The 23,481-nt window shown below is 44.5% G+C and overlaps 1 protein-coding gene across 2 annotated transcripts in view; it reads left to right on the forward strand.

The window, feature by feature from the left end:
* Window positions 1-23,481, forward strand: part of LOC126336956 (piwi-like protein Ago3) — a 221,814-nt gene that overhangs the window by 91,638 nt on the left and 106,695 nt on the right. For both annotated transcript variants that reach the window (XM_050001156.1, XM_050001157.1), the window contains 2 exons: window positions 13,447-13,560; window positions 21,100-21,265. In XM_050001156.1, coding sequence (XP_049857113.1) covers window positions 13,447-13,560; window positions 21,100-21,265 — 280 coding nt within the window. The remainder of the gene's footprint in view (window positions 1-13,446; window positions 13,561-21,099; window positions 21,266-23,481) is intronic.

The following is a 23,481-nucleotide window of genomic DNA, read 5'->3' on the forward strand; positions in this document are numbered from 1 at the left end:
TCGCCGTCGCCCCCCCTCTCGCCGTCGCCCCCCTCTCGCCGTCGCCCCCCTCTCGCCCTCGCCCCCCTCTCGCCCTCGCCCCCCTCTCGCCCTCGCCCCCCTCTCGCCCTCGCCCCCCCTCTCGCCCTCGCCCCCCTCTCGCCCTCGCCCCCCTCTCGCCCTCGCCCCCCTCTCGCACTCGCCACCCTCTCGCACTCGCCACCCTCTCGCACTCCCCCCTCGCCCCCCCCTCTCGCCCTCGCCCCCTCTCGCCCTCGCCCCCCTCTCGCCCATCGCCCACCCTCTCGCCCTCGCCCCCCTCTCGCCCTCGCCCCCCTCTCGCCCTCGCCCCCCTCTCGCCCTCGCCCCCCTCTCGCCCTCGCCCCCCTCTCGCCCTCGCCCCCCTCTCGCCCTCGCCCCCCTCTCGCCCTCGCCCCCCTCTCGCCCTCGCCCCCCTCTCGCCCTCGCCCCCCCTCTCGCCCTCGCCCCCCCTCTCGCCCTCGCCCCCCTCTCGCCCTCGCCCCCCTCTCGCCCTCGCCCCCCTCTCGCCCTCGCCCCCCTCTCGCCCTCGCCCCCCTCTCGCCCTCGCCCCCCTCTCGCCCTCGCCCCCTCTCGCCCTCGCCCCCCTCTCGCCCTCGCCCCCCTCTCGCCCTCGCCCCCCCTCTCGCCCTCGCCCCCCTCTCGCCCTCGCCCCCCTCTCGCCCTCGCCCCCCTCTCGCCCTCGCCCCCCTCTCGCCCTCGCCCCCCTCTCGCCCTCGCCCCCCTCTCGCCCTCGCCCCCCTCTCGCCCTCGCCCCCCTCTCGCCGTCGCCCCCCCTCTCGCCGTCGCCCCCCCTCTCGCCGTCGCCCCCCTCTCGCCGTCGCCCCCTCTCGCCGTCGCCCCCCTCTCGCCGTCGCCCCCCTCTCGCCGTCGCCCCCCTCTCGCCCTCGCCCCCCTCTCGCCCTCGCCCCCCTCTCGCCCTCGCCCCCCCCTCTCGCCCTCGCCCCCCTCTCGCCCTCGCCCCCCTCTCGCACTCGCCACCCTCTTGCACTCGCCACCCTCTCGCCCTCGCCCCCCTCTCGCCCTCGCCCCCCTCTCGCCCTCGCCCCCCTCTCGCCCTCGCCCCCCTCTCGCCCTCGCCCCCCTCTCGCCCTCGCCCCCCTCTCGCCCTCGCCCCCCCTCTCGCCCTCGCCCCCCCTCTCGCCCCTCGCCCCCCTCTCGCCCTCGCCCCCCTCTCGCCCTCGCCCCCCTCTCGCCCCTCGCCCCCCTCTCGCCCTCGCCCCCCTCTCGCCCTCGCCCCCCTCTCGCCCTCGCCCCCTCTCGCCCTCGCCCCCCTCTCGCCCTCGCCCCCCTCTCGCCCTCGCCCCCCTCTCGCCCTCGCCCCCCTCTCGCCCTCGCCCCCCTCTCGCCCTCGCCCCCCTCTCGCCCTCGCCCCCCTCTCGCCCTCGCCCCCTCTCGCCCTCGCCCCCCTCTCGCCCTCGCCCCCTCTCGCCCTCGCCCCCCTCTCGCCCTCGCCCCCCTCTCGCCCTCGCCCCCCTCTCGCCCTCGCCCCCCTCTCGCCCTCGCCCCCCTCTCGCCCTCGCCCCCCTCTCGCCCTCGCCCCCCTCTCGCCCTCGCCCCCCTCTCGCCCCTCGCCCCCCTCTCGCCCTCGCCCCCCTCTCGCCCTCGCCCCCCCTCTCGCCCTCGCCCCCCTCTCGCCCTCGCCCCCCTCTCGCCCTCGCCCCCCTCTCGCCCTCGCCCCCCCTCTCGCCCTCGCCCCCCTCTCGCCCTCGCCCCCCTCTCGCCCTCGCCCCCCCTCTCGCCCGCCGCCCACTAGATCGCGTGTCCCCCCTCTCGCCGCCGCCCCCCTCTCGCCGCCGCCCCCCTCTCGCCGCCGCCCCCCTCTCGCCGCCGCCCCCTCTCGCCGCCGCCCCCCTCTCGCCGCCGCCCCCCTCTCGCCGCCGCCCCCCTCTCGCCGCCGCCCCCCTCTCGCCGCCGCCCCCCTCTCGCCGCCGCCCCCCTCTCGCCGCCGCCCCCCTCTCGCCGCCGCCCCCCCTCTCGCCGCCGCCCCCCTCTCGCCGCCGCCCCCCTCTCGCCGCCGCCCCCCTCTCGCCGCCGCCCCCCCTCTCGCCGCCGCCCCCCTCTCGCCGCCCCCCTCTCGCCGCCGCCCCCCTCTCGCCGCCGCCGCCCCCCTCTCGCCGCCGCCCCCCTCTCGCCGCCGCCCCCCTCTCGCCGCCGCCCCCCTCTCGCCGCCGCCCCCCTCTCGCCGCCGCCCCCCCTCTCGCCGCCGCCCCCCTCTCGCCGCCGCCCCCCTCTCGCCGCCGCCCCCCCTCTCGCCGCCGCCCCCCTCTCGCCGTCGCCCCCCTCTCGCCGTCGCCCCCCTCTCGCCGTCGCCCCCCTCTCGCCGTCGCCCCCCTCTCGCCGTCGCCCCCCTCTCGCCGTCGCCCCCCTCTCGCCGTCGCCCCCCTCTCGCCGTCGCCCCCCTCTCGCCGTCGCCCCCCTCTCGCCGTCGCCCCCCTCTCGCCGTCGCCCCCCTCTCGCCGTCGCCCCCCTCTCGCCGTCGCCCCCCTCTCGCCGTCGCCCCCCTCTCGCCGTCGCCCCCCTCTCGCCGTCGCCCCCCTCTCGCCGTCGCCCCCCTCTCGCCGTCGCCCCCCTCTCGCCGTCGCCCCCCTCTCGCCGTCGCCCCCCTCTCGCCGTCGCCCCCCTCTCGCCGTCGCCCCCCTCTCGCCGTCGCCCCCCTCTCGCCGTCGCCCCCCTCTCGCCGTCGCCCCCCTCTCGCCGTCGCCCCCCCTCTCGCCGTCGCCCCCCTCTCGCCGTCGCCCCCCTCTCGCCGTCGCCCCCCTCTCGCCGTCGCCCCCCTCTCGCCGTCGCCCCCCTCTCGCCCTCTCTCCCCCTGTCTAGCGGTTAGCATTGCTTCCTCTGGATCACACGATCTCTGGTTTAATTCCAAGCCGTGTAGGGGATTTTTCTCTGTCCAGGCAGTGGGTGTTTTTGCTGTCCCTATTATTTCTTCATCACTCCTGACAGATGGGTGTTACACATGAAGACAGTGCAGGGTGCCGAAGGCGGGAGTGATAATTTCCTGGTCAAAGGCCTTTTAAACAGACAGTGTAAAGGAAGAACAGGGCCTGCCTATGTTAAAAGAGTTGGAAGGTACCATGTTGAGAAACGAGAAGATGAGGCAACGAAGACCGGATACCAGTTGCAACTTAGTAACTGCTTTGAAGCACTCAGTGAAATGGACATGAATCAGGACCTTGAACTAATGTGGGGAAACATCCAGAGTTTAGTTAGGGATACAGCAAAGGAAACACTCATGGGAAACCCAGTGCACAAGATGATCTGGTCTGGGAAGGACTGTGCAGATGCCCTGTAAAGGAGAAAGGAAGCTAGGAGCAAGTGGCTGAAAGGGACAAATCTGGCACAAGGCAAAGCACAATTTGAGGAGGTCCAAAAGACTACACAAGCAATCCTGAGAAGAGCAAAGAGGAAATACATAAGGGATATCATCATTGAAGCAGAAACAGACTTCAGAGGACAAAAGACTAGGGAAATGTTTCAGAATGTGAAGCACCTCTGCAATGGTCACCAGGCCAAGCAGGAACTTGTCACAGATTCCCATGATACGATCCTGACGAACGATAGGGACATAACTGAGAGATGGAAAGAGTACTTTTGACAGCTGCTAAATTGTGATGAACCCGAACTGCAGTTTGATTTCCAGTACCCAATTACAGCTGATGCAGACTATCCCCCACCTACCCTGGATGAGATAAAAACCAGAATCAGACATCTTAAACAGAATAAGAGTCCAGGTGAAGATGGAATACAGGCTGAGATGATCCTGACAGGAGGAGAGAAACTTGCAGAAAAAATACACCGACTGATACAGGCAATATGGACGAAAGAAGAACTTCCAGGAGAATGTAAAACAGCTCTGATTTGTCCAATACATAAGAAAGGCGACAAACTGAAATGTGACAACTATCGAGGAATCGTCCTGCTTAACGTCTGATCCTGTCCAATTGCCTCATACATAGAATTCAGCCAGTGGCAGAATCGGGGGGGGGGGGGGGGGGGGGGGGGGGGGGGGAGTACTTGGGAGGTTTCTGGCTAGGACGGTCAGCAGTAGATCACATCTTCAGTCTCCTTCAGCTCACTGAGAAACTGGGTGAATAAGGTAAAGATTTGCGTATTTTATTCGTTGATTGCATACATCGCAAAAGCCTGCTCAACTGTTTAAGGGAGTTTGACATAACAGAGAAACTCATCAGTCTGATAAAGAAACACGTACAAAGGTGAAGATGAGAAATCACGTAACTAAGGAGTTTGAAATTGTGACAGGACTCAGGCAAGGGGATGGGTTGTCCCCTATCCTGTTCAACTTCACCCTTGAGAAGATCGTACGCGAGACCTTCCAAGAAAATGAAGGGATTGAAATTGAAGGAAAGAGACTGGCATACTTAGCCTATGCAGATGACATCTGTTTACTCTCTAGGTCGGAAGAGGAGCTGGAGCAAATGACCAAAGCACTAAAGGAGGCTGCCAGCAAATTTGGGCAAAACATAAACGAAGCCAAGACAGAGTACCTCATTATGATGTGTGGTCATTGTCAGACTGCTGATCATCTACAATCACTGCAGGTTGGAGACCAGTCTTACTAGAGAGTGCAAGAATTCAAATACCTAGGGGCACTTTTCACTGAGAACTCGTCATGTGAAGCTGAGATTACTGCCAGAATACAGGCAGGAATCCGATCTTACCACAGCCTAGCACAACTGCTTCGGTTCAGATCTCCCTCCAGACAGTTCAATATTCAACTGTACAAAACCCTGATCCAGCCTGTTGTTCTATATGGCTGAGAGACATGGAGTATCCGCAAATAGGACTTCCATAAGCTCCTTGTTTTTGAGAGAATAGTGCTTTGGAAGATATTTGGTCCGGTTCTGGATGCAGACACAGGGGAATGGAGGTCTGATACAACCAAGAGCTTGAGGAACTATACCAACAGCCCAACAGAGTAGGAACTGTCAAAGCCAAACGAATGCAGTGGGCCAGCCATGTGGCCCGGATGGAGGATGACAGATGGCCTCGGAAGGTCCTGGATTTCACACCTACAGAAAGAGACCGCCAGGGAGACACAAGAAGCGTTGGAGGGATGGACTCCATGAAGATTTAAACCAAATGTCAATAGATGTGAATGGATGGCAGATAGCAGCAGTGGACAGAATACAGAGGCGGAGGAAACTTGAAGATGCATGCGGTCCACTGGGCCTGATCATGTAGTAGTAGTAGTAGTAGTAGTAGTAGTAGTAGTAGCAGCTAGATTGGATTGTGAAAAAATTGGACTTAGTCCTGGTGCTGATGACCGTGCAGTTGAGTACCCCACAAATCAATCATCATCATCATCTCCCTCTCCAGGACACAGCTATTTTCCCTCCCATCTCCTAACTGAGCTTATCTTTGTGCTCGTATGCTAGTATTGCAGACCGTAGGTGCTCGTATATTAAGAATATTTGCTTTGCTGATTGCATAACTGGGAGATATCATCATCCTACACAATATGAGATACTTGACCCGCCATATTCCAGGCTCATTTAGTTATTACGGACGCATTGCACTGCCCAGAATCATAATATGCAAAGCAGCAAATGATAAACTGTACGGAGAGACTGGATGTCATTTTAGCGGATGACCCAGGAGCAGCTGCTCGCATTCTTCGTTTTATCAACTTGACAAACCTGTCTAAGGACATTTGATTATGCTGTTTCTTTTTTTTTTTTAATCCTTTGCCTGTCTGTCTTTTATAGTATTGTCCCTTTTAGTTGCTGTTTTAACCTTGTTCCTTTTCGTCATTGCATTGTTAATCACTCATTACAGCTCTACGTGTAATTGTCTTCAGAAATGCCACACCATTTTTTCATTTGTTGTGTTTTCTGGTGGTATTTGTAATGAGTATTACTTTCATGAGAGCTCAGTGTCTCTAGCTTTAAAATCAGATTTTCTGTTATTTTTGTAGTAGTAGTACTGAGACTACCCACCTGTAGTATAAATCATAACAAACGCTGGTTTGCATGCATAAACTACTTACAAAGACTGCTATGTGCACAATATACTTATGAAGTCTACTGAATTGATGGTTTTTAAATATAACTTTTTTAAAAAAGTTTGTTTATTAACAAAATTTCCATTGCTCTGAAATATTGGGTTGTTACATAAAATGGGAAGAGTGAACAGATCGGTTTTAATAATAATGCTGAAACTTGAAATTTAGCAACAAACACATGCCAAAAGAATCGGTACAGCATTGGTGATAGAACACTGCACCTCTTGTCCTTTACTAAACAGAACCAGAGTGCCTTTCATTTTTGCTACCAGAGTGGAAGATGAATGCTGGGCTTGTCATTCGTAGCCCAAAAATGTATATCAATGATAGGACATTCTGTAGCTCCTGAAGGATTGGTATGATCTTTCAATGATACTGTCTCTGATTAAAGGCATTGACTTACAGATAAACACATAATAGAACGTGTATTCATGAACACCCTTGGGCAGTAAATAAATGCTAATGGGCTAATTCATTGCTGAAATTTTAACTATTGTCAAGTAACTTTTGCCGTGTCATTCAAATTCCTATTATAAAGTAAATAAACTTATTGACAACAAAAAGAATTTTTTTCATTCAAAATAATTACAGAAAAAGAATGCCAAAAATTTTACTCAAAAGCTTATAATTTCTTGTCAGTTTTATGAAACAGTTAGAGAGAAAGGTAGCTAAGACGGCAACAGCAGTAAATTGAAAACTTTATAGTTCATTCTTTTTTATAATAAAAACAGAAAGTAGCTGCATGTGTCTACATAAAATGCCTTTTTCTGTTTGTTGCTCTTGGAAAACAGACAACCTAACACAAAAAATAGTTCTCCAACCCCTGTTTTCATACGTTAGCTCTGACGATTCGTAATTCACAAGTAATTGTGAGATCCTAGATTATAACAGGATTTTTGAGACGTTTCAAAAAATTAGATACAATAGGACAGTACTGGTGACTGTTCAAGCTGTCATTAGTTTTCGAGAAAAGCAAAAACCAGTATACAGACTAAATTTCCTTGTATTTATTTATTTTAGTTTATTTTTTGTTTCCAGGTATCTTGAAACATATATTCAAAAGTCTGAGGAACTTTTAGAGCTTCTGAATCGTTCATGTCAACATTTATTGCTGGAAATAATGACAATAGGAAACTGAAAATTGGTAGTCAGAAACTGATTATGTTGAGCAGTTTTAACAGTGAGGTTAAATTGGAGATAAAAAGGATATATTGGAAAACCGTTTGGATAACCACCATCCCGCTTATTGCTCACCCTCCAAAACTTGCTGTATGATTCGTGTTACGGTTACCAGGAGACACAGTCATATAGTCTTCGGACTCTGTCAGCAGTTACGAGCTCTGCCAAGATTTGGTTAGTTTTTTGAAATTAATCATAAGTCAAACAATGGAAAATATGGGATGGAATGTAACAATATTATGAAAAAGAAAGTTGCTACTCACCATATAGCGGACATGCTCAGTTGCAAATAGGCACAACAAAAAGAATGTCACAAATAAAGCTTTCGACTAGTGAGGACTTTGTCAGACACACACACACACACACACACACACACACACACACACACACACACAAATTGAAATTAATCATAAGATTATTTTAAATATTTATTATTTGTATAATTACTTCATTTTGCTTGAAAGTCTCTCAAGCATCCAACCAGATGAATTGATTGTTGTAGAATGAATTTTGAGTGGTGTAATGTGCCACCATCACAATAATAATAATAATAATAATAATAATAATAACAAGAAAAATAGCATAGTCAAGGGAAAACACACTAAACAAGAAGATCACAAATTCGGTAACCAAAGCGACTGCATAGAAGTGATGGAAAAAACAGATGCCTATAAACATCTAGGATACAGACAAAAAATAGGAATATATAATACAAATATTAAAGAAGAACTAAAAGAAAAATATAGAAAAAGACTAAGAAAAATACTGAGAACAGAATTGACAACAAGAAACAATACGAAAGCTATAAATACTTATGCTATACCAATATTGACCTACTCATTTGGAGTAGTGAAATGGAGTAACACAGACTTAGAAGCACTCAATACACTTACACGATCACAATGCCACAATTATAGAATACAACACGTACATTCAACAACAGAAAGATTCACATTAAGCAGAAAGGAAGGAGGAAGGGGATTTATCAACATAAAAAACCTACATTATGGACAGGTAGACAATTTAAGAAAATTCTTTATAGAACAAGCAGAAACTAGCAAAATACACAAAGCAATCACTCATATAAATACATCAGCTACACCATTCCAATTTCATAACCACTTCGACAACCCGTTAGATCACATAACATCAACAGATACGTAGAAAGTACATTGGAAAAAGAAAACACTACATGGCAAGCACCCGTATCATCTAACACAGCCACACATCGATCAAGATGCATCCAACACATGGCTAAGAAAAAGCAATATATACAGTGAGACGGAAGAATTCATGATTGCAATACAGGATCAAACAATAAACAGCAGATATTACAGCAAGCATATTATTAAAGATCCCAATACCACAACAGATAAATGCAGACTTTGCAAACAACAAATAGAAACAGTAGATTGCATCAAAAGCGGATGTACAATACTATCAACTACAGGAGTCATACCACACAATATCCACCAGTACATCAAGACAATATAGCTACATCCATATATATATATATATATATATATATATATATATATATATATATATATATATATATATATATATATATATATAGAAACCTGTAATTATTGATACATGTTCAATTACCTTAAAGTTCCCAAATGCAATATAACATACACCATACAGTTAAAAGGAAGTCATGCTTGATCAAGGTCCGCGTCACTTTCCATTTTTAACCAGACATAACGTCTGAGAAAGGAAAGAAGTAACAGTAATAATAATGATAATACTCCTGCTGACTGATATCCTGGACCAGGGGATGCAATATAATACACATACCAGTTGTTTCCCCCCTCCACTGACCCTTTGTATGGATCACATGGGGTGTTGGCCTTGGTGGAGGGGGTAGCTCGTGCTCAGGAAGAAAGTGGCAGTGCTCCACCTTTGCCATGCTCAGTGCTCCGTTTCTGCTATTGGAGAATTTTCAATGCGGAGCCCATGCTTGACTAAGTTGAAATCCATTATTCTTGCTGACGAGGTTCTCATGTAGCTGGATTTTGGTAGCTCCCTTGTGTACATAATACCAGTAGTCAGATGTGTCTTGCAGAATTTTTGTGTCTTCATATTTCATTTTGTGTTTGGTTTCGTGGCAGTGTTTAGTAATTTCTTATTTTGTGGGCTGCTGGAGGTTGGTGTAACATTTGTGTTCCAAACACCTTTCTTCAATTGTATGAATGGTTTGTCTGACTTGTGCTTTCCTGCACTCATGTGGTGTGTAATACACTGCAGATTCCCAGGGTCCCAGGTCATCTCTCCACTGACCCTAAAAGGGATTTGCTCTTTCTGTATACATAGCATGTGTGTAGAATGTAGGCTGTCTTTTTTGGTTGGTCTTCATCGGGTGTTGGCTGTGATGAGGTCTTTCAGTTGTAGGTACATTGAATTTGGAGGCTGCTATAGCCATTTTTTCTGGAACACGTCCCTGAGGTGGTCCAGTGTAGGTTTTCAGCTTTCTGTGACGGATACCACGTACTCTGTGGACCAGCTTGTTTAACACTCCCTCCCTTTGTGACTAGAATGTGAAGCTACTAGTCTGTGGGAGTTTTATTCCGATAGATACTGTGTCCCATTGTTTCATCTGGTTTTGCTTGTACCAAAACATCCAAGAATGGCAACTGGCCATTTTGCTCCATTTTAGGAGGCTGGAAACCTGGGCCCAGACAACTGGTTTTCGGTTCTCAATTTTAATTGTGTCATCGGAGTTTTAACCAATCAGAGCCTACAATGGGGGACCGTATTTTATGTTTTCAAGACTGTGCGCTTTCTGGTTTTATTATTTTACTCAAAATTAACATGGCTCCCACACCCGAGAGACCTATGAACAAAGGGCTTCCAGTTGTTGAATATTTTGAAATGTCTTGGTGGAAAAACATGGAAGCTGACAGGTCCCGGCTCCTACAGTTTTGTAGGGCATTTGTTCGATCATGCATAGACTAGGGCAGCATGGTCTACAGATCGGCCCTTCCTTCCTACCTCCGGTTGTTACGTGCTGTCCACCATGAGGGCATTCAGATATCGACTGGAGCCTTTCGGACCAGCCCAGTTCAGAAGCTGGTGAGCCACCACTCCAGATTTGGCGACGTATCCTTTTGGCTCGACAGGCGCTGAAAATCTCAGGATCACCTCAGTCATTGGCATTTAGTTCAGTGATCCAACCCACTGTCGAATGACTGTTCAGGAATCAGCCCCAAGTGACCCAGCTATTTGGTGTACATGCTATAGACTGTTTCAAGGATCTGGATCTCTCGGGCATGAAAATACATACCCAGGGATGGAACACACTGCTATCTTGGTGTCTTCAGAGGCCCAAAGTGATTTTAAGCTTGGCACAGTACAAGAAAAGTTGTACTCCAGATACGGTTTATACAACTTTGTTTTCATCTATTTTAAGTATGTACCATAGTTTTATCGATATTTATACAGATAGATCCCAGCAGGAGAATTCTCTCGGTTGTTCTGTGGTTTTCACTGATAGGGTTTTTAAAGTGCATCTTCCAAATTTTACAAATTATGATGTGGAGTTATATGGCATTCTGATGGCACTGGAGAGGGTTCATAGACATCACCGGATGAGTTTTCTTGTCTGTTCTGACTCTTAGAGCACTGCAAACAATTCACCAAATGTATCCAGTAGACCTGCTGATTCAGCTTATCCATAACGCCTTATAGTGGTTCCAACACCGTGACAAGGAGATGATCTTTTGCTGGGTACCTGGCCACTGGGATACAGGGTAACGACATGGTTGACAAAGTGGCCAAGGAAGCATGTTGGGATGGTGCTGTCCATCAATGTCCCATCCCATTGCACACCATTGTCTCATGTTCTGCCGGATGCATCATGCATCAGTGGGAGACTAAATGGTTGCAGGTCTCAGGCAACAAACTACGGTCGCTCAAATAGACCACAAAAGCTTGGCAGACTTCATGTCAGCCTCGCTGCTGGAAGGAGATTTTGCTTACTAGACTGCACAGCGGGCATAGCGCTTTCATACATGGTTTCCTTCTCCGGCAGCAGGATCCACCATTCTGTGATGTTTGTGGTGTGCCGCCTTCAGTTCAGCATATTGTGGCTATGTTTGTCCTGTATACTGATATTAGGGCAGCCCTTGGTCTCACTGGAGATCTGTGCACCATCCTCGCAGATACCGATACCAGTGTTAAGAGTTGTGAAATTTTGTTAACTGTCAGGCCTCATCCCTGAATTGGTGGGGAAGGGCGGCAGACTTTAGTACGTTACAAACTGCTCCGTACGTGGGGACAGCCTTCGTCCCCACCCATTAGATTTCATGATGACTTTTCATCAGGGTGCTGATGGCCATGATGTCGAGCACCCCCTCAACCCAAATCGTCATCATCCATGGTGGATTGAATTTGATTGTGTAGAGTTCAGAAGAACACAGAGCATGAAAGAGGTGGATCACAGACTGAGGACTGCCACTTGATTCTTGAGCACAAGCTACCCTCAGCACTACAGCCAGCACATTGTGTGGTTCATACACAGGGTCAATGGGAAGGGGAGACAACAAAGTTGATGTGACTTACCAAACAAAAGTGCTGGCAGGTTGATAGATACACAAACATACAGACAGAATTCAAGCTTTCGCATCTAACGGTTGCTTCTTCAGGAAAGAGGGAAGGAGAGGGAAAGACGAAAGGATGTGGGTTTTAAGGGAGAGGGTAAGGACTCATTCCAATCCCGGGAGCAGAAAGACTTACCTTAAGGGGAAAAAAGGACAGGTACACACACACACACACACACACACACACACACACACACACACACACACACACACACACACAAGCAGACATTTGTAAAGGCAAAGAGTTTGTGCAGAGATGTCATTTAAGGTGGAAGTACAGAGGCAAAGATGTTGTTGAAAGACAGTTGAGGTGTGAGGGGCGGCAACTTGAAATTAGCGGAGGTTGAGGCTTGACAGATCTTCTCGTTATCCACCAGGCCTCAACCTCCGCTAATTTCAAGTTGCCGCCGCTCACACCTCACCTGTCTTTCAACAACATCTTTGCCTCTGTACTTCAGCCTCGACTGACCATCTCTGCACAAACTCTTTGCCTTTACAAATGTCTGCTTGTGTCTGTGTCTGTGTCTGTCTGTCTGTCTGTGTGTGTGTGTGTGTGTGTGTGTGTGTGTGTGTGTGTGTGTGTGTGTATACCTGTCCCTTTTACCCCCTAAGGTAAGTCTTACAGCTCCCGGGATTGGAATGACTCCTTACCCTCTCCCTTAAAACCCACATCCTCTCGTCTTTCCCTCTCCTTCCCTCTTTCGTGAAGAAGTAACCGTTGGTTGCGAAAGCTTGAATTTTGTGCGTTTGTTTGTGTGTCTATCGACCTCCCAGCGCTTTCGTTTGTTAAGTCACATCATCTTTGTTTTTAAATATATCCCTCTCTCTCTCTCTCTCTCTCTCTCTCTCTCTCTCTCTCTCTCTCTCTATATATATATATATATATATATATATATATATATATATATGTGTGTGTGTGTGTGTGTGTGTGTGTGTGTGTGTGTGTGTGTGTGTGTGTGTGTGTGCGGATGGGTGTGTGTGTGTGTGTGTGTGTGTGTGTGTGTGTGTGTGTGTGTGTCTGTGTATGTGCGGATGGATGTGTGTGTGTGTGTGTGTGTGTGTGTGTGTGTGTGTGCGCGTGTGTACACCTGTCCTTTTTTTCCCCCTAAGGGAAGACTTTCCGCTCCCGGGATTGGAATGACTCCTTACCCTCTCCCTTAAAACCCACATCCTTTCGTCTTTCCCTCTCCTTCCTGAAGAAGCAACCATCGGTTGCGAAAGCTAGTAATTCTGTGTGTGTGTTTGTGTGTTTTGTTCATTGTGCCTGTCTGCCGGCGCTTTCCCGCTTGGTAAGTCTTAGAATCTTTGTTTTTAATATATGCACGGTCAAGAAACTTTCGAACAGCATATTCGCCAGGAAAGTCGATAACCCACACATACTTCATTCTGCTTTCCTTTTCTGAATGTGTTACTGATATGCCGCTGGTATGTTTTATGTATTATTTACATGATGTAAAACTATGTGTTTATTAGTTGCAGCCTGAGATGCATATTTAGTCCAGAACAACAAATTGGTAATATTTGAGCTGCTCAGTTCGATAAATTGTCCTGTTACCATTGTGCTTTCTTGTGTAGATATTGCAACTCTGCATTTTGCCAACAACATACATTTATTTCTTTCAGACTGGAGGTTTGGCCAGGCTACGTGACGGCCATAGATGAATACGAGGGAGGTATACAGTTGTGCTGCGATACATCGCATCGAGTACTGAGAACACAGACTGTTTTGGATGTAATGTAAGCTGTCTTCGTGTAAAGACAGAGACAAAAATCAAGTAAAATTTTAAATTACCAAGTAACTTGAGTAGCATTGTACTTTGTAGGAGGTATTGAGTACAAGGGTGTTCATTTAAATTGAAATAAATAGCTATGTGTGCAAAATATTATAGTAAGAGAATTGCCTTTAAAGAAACTTCCTGGCAGATTAAAACTGTGTGCCCGACCGAGACTGGAACTCAGGACCTTAGCATTTCACGGGCAAGTGCTCTACCATCTGAGCTACCGAAGCACGACTCGCGCGCGGTTCTCACAGCTTTATTCTGCCAGCTCAGATGGTAGAGCACTTGCCCGCAAAAGGCAAAGGTCCTGAGTTCGAGTCTCGGTCGGGCGCACCGCTTTAATCTGCCAGGAAGTTTCATATCAGCGCACACTCCGCTGCAGAGTGAAAATCTCATTCTGGATTGCCTTTTAAGTTTTTACGAACTCCCTCCAGATGCGCTACTGAGGTGTGTCATTAAAATAATGTCAGAGTAGTTTGTTTAAAGTGAGTAATTGAAGGAATAGTGTTGGGGAAAAATTGGGAGGTTTTCATTGAATGAAGTTCTATGATTTTTTGTCAATGCCTGACTCAACAAGTGTGCCGTATTGATTCACTCAACTTTTGGTAGCCATTTTTCCGTGGAAAAGACTACTTACATCTGGTTTACAGAATGTTGTCATTTTCATGCTTCTGTAGGTAGTGAATTTCATAAAGCTAGACCAGAATTAGTTGTCATTCCAAAAAATCATCAACATGTGACTTACTATGTGATAAATGCATCCTTAGGCATATTGAATAAGGAAGCTTGTTGAGTTATCCACGAACATTTAACTATGAAACAAATGTGTTCCTAATGGATCTTCATATTTTGGAATAAGCTAAAGAACAGGCTGGTGTAAGCAAGAGTTAAGTAAAGACAAAAAAAACCTGGAAATGCAAAAATTATAACAGGAGATTAACTTTGGAAATATTTGTGTGAACTGGAAACTTGGCAGCAGTCAGCTGTTTGGGGGGGGGGGGGGGGGGGATAAATTGAAAACATCAACTCATTTTTCTGATTACACTTGACATAGCATAGCGGTGTTCTTAAAGGATGGAAGAACAGTTAATGCTGACTGATATACAACAATTTGTTTGATAGAAGCCATCAGAGAAATCAGGAAAAAACAACTGACAACATTGCACCATTCTTGATGACAGTGACAGCTATCACATTGCAAGTCAAACAATTGATTACTTGATACTCACAAAAATGTGGAATGAATGTATTGTTGCTCTTATTTGCTTGATTTACCAACTGAATAACTCCGTTTATTTCTTAAAATAAGGGAAAGGCTCCCACTCACCTAAAGTGGCACTTTGCTTGGCACAAGCTTTCGAGTTCTTGCTATCTTCCTGTATTCTCGCAGTAGCTGCAAGACTGATTATTGAGAACAGTTACCTGGGCAGATTTAGGTGGATAGGGATAGAGGAGGATTGCACTTAACAAGGAGGAATTAGCAGGTCTTCCAACAGATGATTTAGTGGCTTCTGGATTTGGAGCCACAGGCACCATCAGGGGCCCAGTAAGCCATCTCCACTACCCATGTTACCTACTCTTCCCATAATTTAGGAAAAAGTCACATAAATCAAAGACAGTGGCAGCTAAGCCATCCTATCAGCAAGCTTGCTCCCTTTCTGATGAAGATTTTACTGTTGTTGAGGATATTGATATCTATGTTGGATCCACCACTCTGTGAAGTATGTGGTGGGCTGCTTTTAGTTTGATGTGCTTCACCTACATGCATTTTATGTATTGCCATTAGAGTAATTCTCAGTTTGGCTGGAGATAAGCCCACCGTCCTCACTGACACCGACACCAGTGTAATATGAGTTTTGAAAATTTGTGAATTGTTGGCGCCATTCATAGAGTGCTACGGTAGGGAAAGTCAGCAAGCTCTGGATGGCTAGCTTACCCAGGCAGTTAGGCACTTTTATTAATTGGTTTTCAATGTAATAATTTCATGCATCCTGATGGCGATTTTTTATAATTGCTTGGTGGACTTGCATTGTAAGCAAATCTGCCTGTGGGGACGACTTTCGTTCTCCCAAGCAAATGGGATGCTGACACTTCATAAGGTGTTGGTTACCTTGCTGTTGAGTGCCCCAGATCCATCATCATCATCATCATCATCATCACTGTCATCATAAGTCAATATCAAGAAGCTGTCCAATCCTTCCAAAAATGTTCTATTGAACTATCATCAGATTAATTTGAATGCATGTAAAAGTACATAAATTTGATTAAAAATGACTATTTTGAGAAACTATTTATAGCAGAAAAAGTTTTTCTTTCATTTTTCTTGGTTCTTGTGTAGGCACTTATGGAACAGTATGGGAACAAAAGCAGTTCCAAGGGAGCCTACTGTAGTTTTGTAGCATTCTGTGTTGTGAAGAATAAACAAAAAGGTAAGAGTAACAAGACATTGAATCAACATCAGAAAGTGGACAGTGACTTTAAATTGTATAAATTTAAAATGAAAGGGCTGTGCACATACTACTTCAGAGCAAGAAGAGAACACGCTTGTTACAGGCTAAGGAACTTCAAACACTGTATAATAAGGACAATTCAGAAAGCATAGTGTGTCTCTAGTGCCACATTTTCAGTTTGTATGGAGCACATTATTTAGAGAACATTGTTCTAAATTCTTGTGTCCACACAGTTTTCATGTTTTTCACCCAGACTATTAATTCAGTTGATGTATTGCGTTGTTTTTGGAAGTGTGGTTGGTGCTTATTAGGGATGTTAGTAATTTGTCAACTGTTTACTGACACTGTACTCAAAGACTTCAGGTACTGCAGATAATATGGTGATCAGTTTGTCACCTGGTGACTTTGGGTTGTCATTCTTGGGTATTGGTTGAATTAAGTGTTGTTTGTAATCAAAAGGACCTGTGCCATACCTGTGTTCATTCCATCATTACGCATTGCCCCTGAAAAGATTCTCGTAATTGCTTTCTGTATTGTGTCTAGAAACATGTTTCAGGAAAATCCATCTGTGTTGAGAATATACTATCTTGTGGTTGATAATTTATTGTGACTTGAGATTTGAGTGCTGTTGAGAAAAGTAGAGGCTTGAAAAATAGTACCAGAGTTTGCCTTTCCTGTGCTGAAGTTGTGCAGTTTTTTCTGCAGTGCTGCAGGATTCAACAAGCTGCATACAATAGACTGGGCTTGCCTGATTTTGATGGTTGTGCATGTTTTGCTTTGCTTTTCTTTTCTTTCATAACTTCCTGTATACTTGGTAAAGTTCTGAAGTTCGATTTTGCATAAGTCTTCTAATTACTGAAACTGGAACACTCACATAGAAAATGTGTGTGGAAAGAAAACCAGAGGCCGCACTTTATTGACAGAAGACATAGAAGATGCAACAAATCTACTAAAGAGCTGGCCTACATTACAGTTGTTAAACATTGTCTGAAGTATTGCTGCACAATATTGGATCCTTACCAGATAGTTTTGGTAAACAGCATTGAAAAAATTTGAAGAAGGGAAATTTGGTTTATATTGCCACGAAAGAGATAATTCTCATGAAACTTCAATCACCAACTTTTTCCTCCAAATGCGAAAATATGTTGCTGACGCCCAATTACATAGGGACAAATGACCGTCATAATCAAGTAAGAGACATCTGAACTCACACAGAAAGATTTCAGACTTTGTTTTTCCCCACTGCTATTCGATAATGTGATGATGAAAGAATAGTCTGAAAGTAGTTGAGGCAAGTATTAAGTGTGAATTGCAGAATAGTCACATAGACATAGGTGTGCAAAATCACAGTTATTCATTGTCTGGTGTTCTATCATCAGCATTGGAGCAGGAACCCTTTGCTTTGACAGAATGTTTAGGAACATAGTGTTATACAATGCGGCAAATCTAAAACTTAATTCGTGGGCTCAAACATGTCAGTTCATTGTTTGTGACCTACCATGGAATATCTAAACAGTCCTTTTGTAGGGCATGATAGTTAAGCTTCTAAATTTTTATATGTTATTAAGTGATATTTTTCTCTGCTGGTCTGCACTGAGTACATTAAAAATAAACAGTGTCCCAAGACAATTATGATACATGCTCACACTCTGAGACTATGAAGGACAAAGCCGATTCGAAGGATGATTTGGAGATTTGCTTGAATTTAAGAATTTCTGAATAGATAAATCTATTTTGAGAAACAAGAACTCTGCTTCTCTGTGATCATTTCTATAGATACTTATTGTATTTGGTTTTAGATCAGAAAGAACACACGCACTCACTCCATCTCCATGATGGGTTATACAATCAGCTCGTAGAAGCATAGTAGTGGTTGGTTAGAGTCACATGTAAGAGGAGAATAACTTTGAAATGTGATGGAAAACAAGTCTTGAAACCTGTCAGTCAGCTGTCAACAGGTTTAAATTGGTGTGAGCAACACACAGCTCAAAGGTATGTCCCATTGTAGCCACGTGCTGTTTGAAATGCGCTATTGCTACCAGCCACAAGGAACGCAAAGGCTGGTAGCACTAAGGTAGACATTCTGCAGTGGTTTCAGCTGTCATGATTGTAGGGTTGGATGAAAATGGACTGGCTAAGGGAAAGTATTTAAAAAAGTGAAATGGTTCATTGGTGAATAGTAGTTCTCAACAAGGAGGGATTATAAATTCCATGTCATCGTAAGCAACAATTGAAAAGTTGTGAAGGGAAAGATGTACATAAAACTGATCATAAGATTCAGAAAGAATACATTGGAAATCTGTGATGATGCTAGTAAATGTAAACCAAATGAAAGCATAAATTAACTTGTAGTAGACAATAGTAGTGAGGAAAATGAAAATTGAGGAATTGTAAAGGTAAATTAAGGTGATTTTTGTTAATGTAGTATGTCAGTACCCATTAGACTGAAATTTGAATATACATTAAAAAAAAAAAAACTTGGAAGATAGTAATATAACGGAGTAAAATAGTTGAGGAAGCTGATATATAAAAAACAAGTGAACAACAGACTAAGGTGAGAGTCATCCTTGTTTCTTGTAAGGTGTCACATTATGTTTATCAGTTCAGATTGTTTGTTAATGACTTTTGTCCTTACGCCATGTTCACTATGATCTTGCTATCCAGTCCATACATTTTGTAAACCAAAATTTGAACTGCGACATCCAGCAGCTGGTAGTCCACGTACTACATGACAGCTTCTATTGGCACCAGCCACAGTTGCTTGCACACCAATTTTCTCATAGTGATTATAGGGATGAACAGGTCATTGGTGTTCTCCCAATTGTAAGCTCTAGTTCAGCAGTGGCTACAGACAGCTACTTTTCTGGATCAACAGACATTTTTTTCAAATTCAGCTAAGGTCTTCCTTGTCAGAAACTAAGGTGCCAGAGAAATGTGGGTATCTCATTGGCTGCTCTGTTCACTTAGTAGTGATTGACCTTCAAGGAAGTCAGTGCTGACGGACAACAATGAAACTCTGCAAACCACTTGCAAACAGTATTTTGTGGAGTGATTTGAGGCATTGTTTTTTAGTTAAGTCTTTAAGGAAATTGTAAAATATTGCAAAAAAAAAAAAAGAAACCGTGCACGTGAAGAGCTTAACTTTCTTCACCAAATTGATTCTTTAAACAAACTACTGCTGCAGTTGCTGATCTGCCTTCATTTATCTATAGGAAATGACATAAAAAAGTATCATACTAATGTCATGTTTCAATAGCATAATCTACTGGTAATTTGTAAAATATTAAAAAGGTGACCCTCATGACTATAAATAAAGTCACAAACCTAATGATTGATGCACTGTGATTGCTCGATGTATTCTTCAGGGTTGATAAAATAAAACATGTTCACAATTTACATTTGAAGCTGCAAGGAAATAGTCATATATGACAAATAGAAGCTGCTTAAAAAATTTTGCACCACGCTCTTGACTAGCTTAATTTGTCCTTTTTTTGGGAAATCTTTCTCAGTCTTTTTCACCTTAGGAAATCACTGTGTAGCTGTTTATAGCTGCTATTGCACATGTAACAGGTTTCCACAAGAAAGATTGACTCCATTCACCTGCACTGATACCTTGGTGGTAGTTCTATCGATATAAAATGTTGAAGACTGATTGGAAACCTGGTATATTATTGGTGCAGCAAGAGTTGGTTGTAAGAGGACTGTGAGGCCAAGTTTTGGAGTGGTATTTCTTGGTGATATGAATCCTCGAGCAAGCACCATATAGGGTTTGACAAGGCTATTTCAGATCTTTGCAGAGTGAGAAAAAGCTGTTGCAGATTTTATGGGGAGAAGAATGAATTAGATTAGGTCTTGTCCCAACTATTGACTTCAAAGAGCATTTTAACTTCGACGAAGAAGTTAGTTTTGCATTTCAAGCTCAGGTAGTATTGAGCGACAAAAGACGAACTCCTTAGTTAATGATGTGCTTCTGGATGTTCAGACAACTCAACAGAACACCTGGCAGCATGCTGTTAATCAGTCACATTAGGCAAATGTGAAAAATCCAACTTCTTGTTTTTGGAGGATTCAGGTTGTCAGAAGAAAGTGCATGTGACATTGCTGGGTGTTCTTTTTGTCTAGATTTGATTTCATGTGCAGGTCACTTTTGGATAAATTGATTTATTTTGCTTTTTATCACATGCATACTTTGAAATGTAATGTGTGGTTATTCTCATTTTGTCACCTTTTTTCCACTGAAATTGTTTACGTAAATCATGGTTTTCCATTGCTGCAGAACAATTTTAAAATTACTATGTTATCATGTTTTACATTCAGTTTTTTTCACACCTTTTTTCCTTACTGTACTTCTCACCATCCCCGACAATGCTCTGATTGTGTCTTGTCATTGTTTCCTTTACAATATTCGTCACTGTGCAGCAAGGGTTAGGGGAGTGCAGCAGAAATTGTAAGAAAGCTAAAACATGTAAAGGATGTTGACCAGTATCTATTGTACCTTGAGGTATTTGTGATGAATCCTAAAAACTATTTTGTCATTCACCATGAAACTAGTATTAGTTAACACCCCCCCCCCCCCCCCCCCCCCCTCCGCCCTTTCTGGGTATGCTCTGTGTTTGATGATGGGAAGTGTCATGCTTTTAGGCAGATTTGTGGATGTTTAATTCCTTGGCAACAAAATTCCAAAGCATGTGCATAGCTAAACTGAACAACAAATACAATTCAAACTGTATATCCATCCAGTATTCTAAACATCTTCGTGAATGCTTTGTATTAAAAATTGTTGCTATAAAACATTCCAAAAGAAAGTAACTGCATCTCCTTACCTGAAAGTGAGGATGGTTTAACCTGTGCAATGCCTTTTCACCACCTAATAATTACTGCAGTGTACACCACTACTCTCCATTGTCAAACCTTGATGTCCTTCTACAATTTTGTTGTTATTATAGCTTTTCACGTGTGTAATTTTACTGTAATGCAGTGCATATCAGAGATGTAGTATAAAAACTCTGTAGTTATATATTCTGCTTGTGATTACATGTTCTTTCCAGTGCAGATATATCCGCTCGGAATCCAACTGCTTTTAAGGAGCATATTATGAAAACAGTAATAGGTGCTTCAGTCCTGACTCGATACAACAACAAAATTTATCGAGTTGATGACATAGCATGGAACAGAACTCCACGTGACACATTTGACACAACCAGTGGTGATACGGTATGAAACAATTACTTTGCAGAGCATTTTGTAGTGTCACCTAATTTTATTTTTTTGGAGGGCATGTAAACTACTGTTGATATTTTTAGTATGAGGAATAAATTATAATGGGGTGTACAGATTGGTAATTTGCAAAGTGTTATTCTTTGTAAAGTTAATTTTAATAATGTGTTCATGCACACTATAGCATCCATTCAAATATTTACCTCTGTGTGCTATAGATATTTGTATTGTACTGGGAGAGTGATCACGACATTGCTCAATAGAATTGACTAGTGTGCAATGCTTACCTGCACAGATATTCAATCAATGGATCAAATGGAAAATTCAGTTCTGAAAATCGTTGTTATTGCAGAAAGATTGTAAGGTTAGCTCTTTTCTTAGTACAGCTGATATAAATACTTGGAAGTATAAAATAATAATCCTAGCTTTCAAGCTGTATGTTCTTTCTTCAAAGAGGGTAGAGGATTTAGTTGGGTAAGATTTTGTAAATGCAGGTTGAATGGGAATCACTTGCTGCGAGAGCAAGGCAGGTCTTCCCAAGGGAGTAATATTTTCCCCTTTTAAGTGTTGTTGGTAGCAGTAATAAGGAATGCACATCTTGAAGGTAAGTATTATTTATTTATTTATTGGTCCTGTGAATCTAGGACTGTACAGTGTACTTGCTAGTCTCCCAACATAATATCATTAGAGAATGTTGTCCCAGCAATATCAGCTCGTATACTGGAAAATAGTGCAGAAATGGAATAATCAGGAAAGAACATTCTGGTGCAGATAAGAGAGGAAAGAACTGCTTATACAGTTTGGTAGCTATACAAAATATAAACAACCATGGAGACAAAGTGATTGGTTTAGAAGACAACAGAAGTAATAATTTCTACAGTTACAAAACTTTGCATTATTTTTTAAAACATTGTTCATTATATTGCCAGCTGATTTTGTTTTTCTTTGTTAATTTTTTCATGAGTATAGCTATATGTTTCGCGCCTCGAATTTCGCTAATGAAAACAATCTCATATTGCTGTAATGATAACATAAGAATTACCATAGGAAATGTAAGCCAAAAAGAAATTTTTAAATTGTAGATAAGTGTTTACACCTTGTCAACTTCCTATTTCCAATGGTACTACTGTCCTGTCCTGTTGGAAATTAAATGTTAAATAACTTTTAAGTCACAATTTACACTACGTAATATTTATAATAAAACCTTTCATCATCCAGAGATATTGTTAGCCGCTTGCCTGTGATTGTTGTTGACTGATGAACACACTACTGTGGAAATCACTTTAGTTTTTTACTAACAACACACAATAATAATTAAATGTTCATGAATGATGTGTTTTGAATGTAGAGAAAAGGAGGGTTGATCCTACAATTATTCACAGCAATTACGGCAACTAAAATGTCCGTGATTTGTATAATTTGTCACTCAGAGATATTATCACAAGGACTATGGTCCATTACTAGACTTCGATACAGTCATTCAAACTTTGTGTGCTTTTACTTTCACAGAGCTAAGTGCCCAATTCTGTTCTTATGTTCAATTTAACGTCCCTTCATGTAGCCCACAAATCCTATTATCAGTTATTCGGCATGCAATAGGGCTTAATACTGAGCGCTACTTTCTCTCGCACACACAATTCCTCAAATATTCTTAGCCTGTGACCTTACAGCAAAAGGCCGTCCCATGTGAATGGACTAAAGTCACTTTTCTTGCAGTTTAACAGAAATGCCCTGATCTCTTCCATAGCATATCACACGGAAATGCCGGCTATATCGCACGCTGCAGCTACATAGACTTATTCAGAGCTCAGAAAACAAGACAAGGAAACTAACAACACCCGCGCATGGTCTATATAGTAGAATTTAGAGATAAAAGTAGCCATATTAAACCCTCAATGATTTCCCTGAGGCACTACTTTGCTGTGGGCTTTATTCTGATGAGAGATTATGTATCGATAATTTTAATTTAAACTTTTTCAATGCTATTAATTATATCCAATATTATTGATCACCTCTCTCCTATGTTAGAATAAGCCTGATAATATTGTTCTCAGTTAAAATAGCAGTTATATCATGAATGGTTTTTTATGTTGGTGGAGGGCTGAAATGATGCTCAGCTGCTCTGTTTCCATGTCCTTCTGTGTATGCTATTACTTTGTCTGGTCTGTCATAAGAATACCCTTTTTTTTATATCCATTATGAAACTTATATTG

The sequence above is a fragment of the Schistocerca gregaria genome, chromosome 2 (assembly GCF_023897955.1).
Source record: "Schistocerca gregaria isolate iqSchGreg1 chromosome 2, iqSchGreg1.2, whole genome shotgun sequence".
Lineage (NCBI taxonomy): Eukaryota > Metazoa > Arthropoda > Insecta > Orthoptera > Acrididae > Schistocerca > Schistocerca gregaria.